This window comes from Ipomoea triloba, chromosome 7 (genome assembly GCF_003576645.1).
Source record: "Ipomoea triloba cultivar NCNSP0323 chromosome 7, ASM357664v1".
NCBI classification, from domain to species: Eukaryota; Viridiplantae; Streptophyta; class Magnoliopsida; order Solanales; family Convolvulaceae; genus Ipomoea; species Ipomoea triloba.
Window position 1 is genome coordinate 25,121,113 of NC_044922.1, and position 7,225 is coordinate 25,128,337.

At 37.0% G+C, this 7,225-nt stretch overlaps 1 protein-coding gene across 2 annotated transcripts; it reads left to right on the forward strand.

The window, feature by feature from the left end:
• Nucleotides 1-776: 776 nt before the first annotated feature.
• Nucleotides 777-6,588, forward strand: LOC116025553 (spermatogenesis-associated protein 20). Of its 2 annotated transcripts, XM_031266816.1 has the most exons (15): nt 777-1,143; nt 1,310-1,382; nt 1,556-1,577; nt 1,666-1,744; nt 1,839-1,871; nt 2,642-2,790; nt 2,920-3,076; nt 3,503-3,743; nt 3,832-4,073; nt 4,335-4,598; nt 4,679-4,789; nt 5,178-5,402; nt 5,469-5,672; nt 5,917-6,093; nt 6,168-6,588. In XM_031266816.1, the coding sequence occupies exons 1-15, from the start codon at nt 862-864 to the stop codon at nt 6,351-6,353; spliced, it is 2,445 nt and encodes an 814-aa protein (XP_031122676.1). In that variant the 5' UTR covers nt 777-861; the 3' UTR covers nt 6,354-6,588. The 2 variants fall into 2 exon arrangements, with proteins under 2 accessions (XP_031122676.1, XP_031122678.1); XM_031266818.1 differs by lacking the exon at nt 777-1,143 and having other exon boundaries at nt 1,367-1,382; nt 1,566-1,577.
• The last annotated feature ends 637 nt before the right edge of the window (nt 6,589-7,225 follow it).

The window sequence follows — 7,225 nt, forward strand, 5'->3', positions numbered from 1 at the left end:
GTTCATAATAAAATGAAACTACACTGTATCCAAAATGAAAGTGAATAACTTGTAACGCATATAGACATATTGTGTTTATATTATCAAATGAAAATGTAATTGAATTGAAATGATATTTTAGCTTTGTTGAAATGAAACTGCAGTATGTATAAAATGAAACTGAATAACATGTCTTACATATTGAGTGCATATTGTCAAATAAAATTGTAGTTGAATTGAAATAGTACTTTAGTTTTGCTGAAATGAAACTACAGTGGGTATAAAAAGAAACTGGATAATATGTCTCACATATTGAGTGTATATTGTCAAATAATGAAATTGAATAACAATTTCACATATTTGAGTGTATATTGTCTAACGAAATCGTAGTTGAATTAGAATAATAATTTAGTGATGTTGTAGTAAGACTATATACAATGTGTATAAAATGAAATTTAATAATAGATTTCACTCTAATAAGACTACTGTATGTATAATATAAAATAAAATTGTAGTTGAAACAAAATGAAAATCTTTAGTTTTGTTAAAATTAAACTACATGTATGTAATATAAAACTGAATAGGTTATAGAAACAGGATTAATTACACAAAAATGCGTATAGTTTCTTTTCATAAAAAGAAACAACTCTGTTTTGGTCCATAGTTCACACAGACTAGATTACATTAAAATTTGCCGCTCCGATTATGACCACGTGGCTAGCAGGATTAGGCCCACGTGGCCACCACTGTGATGATCAGTACAGAAGTCGATCCTTAGCGCACAAATGGACTGGAAATTAGCTGCTATTCTCCAACCTTCTCTCGCTCCAATCCCACATTTCCCTTATAAACTCCCAAATCTCTTTTTCTCTCGACATTTCTATGCTCAGAACACTGCTTTTGTGTTCCTCAACTCGCCACCGCTTCTTACATGGTCTCAACTCACTAAGAACACACTGCTATTATTCATCTACTACCCACTCAACCAAGAGTTCTTCGTTTTTGGGTGTTTTTTTCCAACATCGTTGTCTTCGAAGACCCATACACTCGGTGAGAGTTTTAGCTATGGCAGAGCAGTCTTCGCAGCCGACGAAGAAGCATAAGCATACCAATCGTCTTGCCTCGGAGCACAGTCCTTATCTACTCCAGCACGCTCATAACCCGGTATGCATATTTGCCCAGAAAATTGAGTAGGAACTTTTGTTTTCAATGAACTTGTGATTTTTATTACGGAGTAACATTTTTATTTTTAAGTTTTAATATCCATAGTGTGTGTTAGTGTGTATGTGCACATTTATACTTTTAATTTTTTTTTTTTTCTTTTTGAAAGGTGGATTGGTATCCATGGGGCGAGGAGGCTTTTGCTGATGCTCGCAAAAGAGATGTGCCAATCTTTTTATCGAGTAAGTTAATTTTTCCAATTCAGGAATGTTTCATTTTCTCCTATTCAGTGGGATAAGGAATGTTTATCAGTTTGAATAGATTAAGAATTTTGTTTCCAAAAAAAAAAAAAAATTAGATTAAGATTTTTTTTTCATAATTTCATGTGGATCCTGGATGGTGTTGATCTTTGAAGTTGGGTACAGCACTTGTCATTGGTAAGATTTTGACCCTTTGTTATTGAGAATTGATGCCTGCTTAAAATTGCTGAAAGAGTTGACACTAATGGGATTGATCATTGATAAGGTGCCATGTAATGGAAGTTGAATCTTTCGAGAATGAAGAGGTTGCTCGTTTGCTGAATGATTGGTTCGTTAGTATCAAGGTAGCTGTATTATGAGCTGCTTCATATTTTCATTAAGAATTTTGGGCAAATGTAAAATGAATCTTATGAATTTCACTAAATGTCTTTCTAACAGGTGGATCGTGAAGAACGTCCTGATGTGGACAAGGTTAGAAGTTTAATGAAAATACATTCTTTTGCAAGCTTATGAGCGTGTTGCTAAATAGGGAATGTAGACAGGGTTTTGATTCTAAATACAATCTGCAAAATGGGAAATATCAGAATGCTCTGGAGTTCCCGTGGGAAGAAACCAATGATGGTTATGTCATTAAGATACTTAATAAAGATAGTATACTTTAAATAGTGGAAACAAATAGTTTGTGGAATGCACACCTCAAACTAATGGAGTTGAGGGTTTTAAATACTGGTGCTTTTGTGAGGTTGAACCTGCTTGGTGTAGCCCTGATTTGCAGAGATAATTGATTAGAGACCTTTAGGAGTTGGCTGACCTAATGTTCATGTGTGTTGGTGATATATGATAACCATATCTAGACCTTTATGGAGTTCAATGGTATGATTTTAGTGTCTTGGTCAAATTTGACTTTGTCTTCAGAAGATGAATAAGTTGAAGGTACATAGAAATCGCTAACTCTTGTTGCCACAAGAGACATGACATAGTCTGAGGGACTTTAATTACCCACAACCTAGCCAAAATGTTATTATCAGTTTCTAACTTTGGGCTTTATAGAAGATATACAATTCTATTGCTGGTTTGAGAAGATATAGATTTTATATTTATTTGATGTTATAAGTGGAAGCTTGAGGAAGCATCAAGGTCATGGAACTATGGAAGTCATTGTAGATTTAACATCATGTTGTAGATGGTCTTTCAAATTAAACTGTTAAATTGGCTTGGTAGTTGATGTTTTATCTCCTCAGGTTTACATGACATATGTGTCGGCTTTATATGGTAGTGGTGGCTGGCCACTGAGTGTCTTCCTTTCACCTGACTTGAAGCCTTTGATGGGCGGGACTTATTTCCCTCCTGATGATGCTTATGGAAGACCTGGGTTTAAGACCATACTTAGGTGAGGAGCCCTTGCGTTGGAAGACTCTTGGTCACAGAGAAATACTTTTGGTGTTGATATCTGTGTTAAATCTGATTGGGGCAAGTTAATTTGGATATCACATACACAGGTTGATTGATTCTTTTCCAGGAAAGTGAAGGAAGCCTGGAACAGTAAGAAAGATGTGCTTGTACGGAGTGGGGCTTTTGCCATTGAGCAATTATCAGAAGCCTTGTCTTCTAGTGCAAGGTCCAATAAAATATCAGATGGGCTTCCACAAAAAGCTGTGCGCGAGTGTGCTAATCAGGTTACATGTCTTGAAAATGTTTTTTTTCTGGTCTGTTCTGTTTCTTTGTATTCTTAAGAAGTCATTCTCCACCTTTGTTGGAATTGTTATTGAAGCCATGGCCTGCATTAAAAATCATAACCAACAAAATGAAGAAAGGCAAAAGTAATCACAAAGCAGGAAGGTAACTGCATTCTTGAGTTTGAACTTTATAAACAAATAAAACCCACCAACTTAATGTATTGTGGACTAATTTTTAAAAAAAACCTCCGAGCTAATCTGTATTCTGTAATAGCCAAATACTTCTAGTTGGACCATTTTTTCTGTGGTACAGTCCATACAATTATTTTTGTATTCATATTCCCATTTCTTCCATTTCTCTTCCTGATATTTAGTAGGGAAATGCAATCATATTTGCATGTTAAATTTTCTATGTTTTTGTTGTAGTTGGCTGAAAACTATGACCCAAAGTATGGAGGTTTTGGTTCAGCTCCAAAATTCCCCAGACCAGTTGAGATCGAGTTAATGCTCTATCACTCAAAGATGCTGGTAGGGGAAGGAAAATCTGATGAAGCCATGAAAGTACAAAAAATGGTGATGCACACATTAGAGGGCATGGCAAAGGGGGGTATTCATGATCATGTAGGAGGTGGTTTTCACAGATATAGTGTCGATGAATGCTGGCATGGTTAGGACACCTTGTAAATTGTAGACTTGTAGTTATTATACTGTACTGTTAACTGCTAACATTTATAGAGATTTCTTCCTTCCTGCAGTGCCACATTTTGAGAAAATGTTGTATGACCAAGGGCAGCTCGCTAATGCATATCTTAATGCTTTCTGCATCACAAAAGATGTGTTCTATTCCAGTGCATGCCGTGATGTTCTTGATTACTTGAGGAGAGACATGATTGGTCCCACTGGTGAAATATTTTCAGCTGAGGATGCAGATAGTTTAGAATCTGAAGATGCATCTAGGAAGAAGGAGGGTGCATTCTATGTCTGGAGTAGCTCTGAGGTTTGTACTAATTTCTGCTGCAATTCAAATTATAGCATTCAATGGCAGTTCAAGAGACATCTTTTCCTCACCATTAAAAGCATGCATGCATCTAATAAGGTCTCCAAAACTAATTAATAGGTATTTGTTTAATTGTTTATGCACATAAGCGCATATGAGACCGTCTACAAGAATTGCCAATTGACTAGTAGCCAATGCCCTAGTTGTATGCATTTCTTACCTTTCTCAGTTCCTCAACCTGTTTATTTATTTATCATTAAGGTTGAACATGTAGTTGGAGAGGATGCGACTATTGTTATGGATCATTACTACATAAAACCTTCTGGTAACTGTGACCTATCAAGGATGAGTGATCCTCATGGTGAATTTAAGGGTAAAAATGTGCTAATAGAGAGAAATGCCACTTCGGCAATGGCATCAAAACATGGTCTGCCTGTGGAGAGATATCTACATTCATTGGGATCAAATAGAAGAAAACTCTTCGAGGTGAGAGCTAGACGTCCTCGGCCACACTTGGATGATAAGGTAAATGCTTGGCCTTATGTTTCTCATGAAAATTGCAGTTGGTTGCTTTTTCCTGTGTATTAAAGAATCTGTTCTTTTAGGTCATTGTATCATGGAATGGACTTGTGATCTCGTCTTTTGCTAGAGCATCTAAGATTTTGAAGGGGGAACCTGAAGGAACAAACTTCTACTTCCCTGTTGTTGGCACCCAAGTAAGAGCTATAAATTTTGTTTTGACTTATCAAATAGATTACTTTTGTGTGCATGATTGTTCCAAAATAAGATGCTATCGTAATTTGTTAGGTGTTGAAATGCTCGATTTGACATTACGATAGCATCTTATGTGTTTACCTTTGCATCTCTCTATTATTCATTTATTCCCTCCATTCCATTTAGTGATTACAGAAATAATATGAACTTATTGAATTCTATGGAAATCTATGCATTTTCTGTGCAATTGAGTTTGGTAGTCAGATTTAGACAATCTACTCAACCTTTGAGAGCTGCTATTTATATGGCATAGAAGTAGTGTAGCCTAATGACTTTTAGATTTATGGCAAATAATAAGACATTATTATCTTCTTAATCAATCATGGCCAGCCCAAGGAGTACATGGAGGTGGCTGAGAAGGCTGCATTATTTATTAGGAAAAACCTTTATAATCAGCAAACACGCAGATTGCAGCACAGCTTCCGTAATGGACCATCTAAAGCACCTGGGTTTTTAGATGACTATGCTTTTTTAATATCGGGTCTGCTTGATCTCTATGAGTTTGGTGGTTCAATCTTTTGGCTAAGCTGGGCACTTGAACTACAGGACATGCAGGTACAAAATCCGTTGACATTATTCTTACCTAATTCTTTCGAGTATCACTAAAGCAGTTTATTTCAGGATGAGCTCTTCCTTGATAAAGAGGGAGGGGGTTATTTTAATACCCCCGGAGAAGATCCTTCTGTTCTTCTTCGTGTGAAAGAAGACTACGATGGAGCTGAGCCATCTGGAAATTCCGTTTCGGTAATCAATCTTGTGAGATTGGCCTCCATGGTTGCAGGTGGGAAATCTGAGCATTACAGAGACACTGCCCAGCATGTTTTGGTAGGCTGTTCTTTCCTGGTTTGTCCGTCTTATAATCTAATATTGAGCCAAGGTCACTCAATTGGGTTTTAATGCATCTGGGCCAAACCAGATTAAAAGATTGAACCCAATCAATTAGCTAGTCTAACTCATAACCTTATAAACCATATCTTCTCTCTTATATTTTCAATGTGGGACTCTTAACTGTCTGAATTTGTTTTGTAAGCATTCTCCGCAGACTAAATTGGTTGCGTATTTTCTGCAGGCAGTTTTCGAGAAGAGATTGGAAGGCACCGCTCTAGCATTGCCTTTGATGTGTTTGGCTGCTGACATGCTCGCTGCTCCTTCAAGGAAGCAGGTAGTCATAGTCGGGCCAAAGGGTTGCGATGACTTTGAAGACCTGATCGCTGCTGCTCATGCCGCTTATGATCCCAACAAGACGGTGAGTCTCTTGTTTTTTTTTTTTTTTAATTCGACCACTTTCTACCTACTCACTGCTGCAATCTATGACAACAGGTAATTCACATCGACCCTTCTGATGTCGAAGAGACGGGATTCTGGGAGGACATGAACGCTAATATTGCCTCAATGGCGAAAAGCAATTCCGCTGCTGACAAGAGCGTTGCACTCGTGTGTCAAAATTTCACGTGTAGTCCTCCCATCAGCGACACTGAGTCTCTCGTGTCTCTGCTCTCGCGGTAAAGCCACCCGGGAATTTAAATATGGAATAAATACTAAATATAGCAGACTGAAAATATGTTGCTGCTGAGGTATGATGATACTTCTATTCATGAGTTCTTTTATACCCAATTATAGTAATAATGAAATTCTGTTTCATATGAACTTGGATTAGTGTCCCCAAAAAATTACTAAAACTAAAAATACAAGATGTAAACAACAAATATATTTGTGATGAAAGTTTTGTTAAGTTGGCAAAGTTTTTTTTTTTTTTTTTTGCAAAAAAGTTGGCAAAGTTTAAGATGGAAGGTTAGAAAGGCCGAGGACCAACCTAGCTTGCCTACAACGCCAGTCCTTGGCTAGTCCTGGCTAGGTCGAGCCATGGTTGGGGTGCTCAGCCAGTTTGCCAGACCTTGGTTGCCTGTCATCAGTCACTGCGATGAGGCCAGTCCTTGGTTATAGCATTTACACATAGTCGAGGGCTATTTTCGGCTATGCATGGCCTCGATCATCCTGTCATTTTGATCGTGAATTTCTCGATTTCGAGTTGGATATGTGTTAGTGTTATTTAAGGACCAAAATTAAACTCTTGAAGGGTGAATTTGGCCATTATTATTCCCAAGTTAACTCTTGTTATGTTCACAACTCGGGAGTAGGGGGAGTAGGGTGATAAGTGACGCAATAATTGGATAAATAGGTGATAAGTGACGCAATAATTGGATAAATAGGGTGACAAGTGACGGGATAATTTGATAAGTTATCAGATTTGGTAAGTTATCAGATTTGGACTTGAAGAAACAAGAGCATTTTTTTTTTTTTTTTTGAAATATCAACAGCATTATGTTATAAAACAATAAAGATAGTTACAAGTCCAAACAAGAGCATTTTTTTTTGAA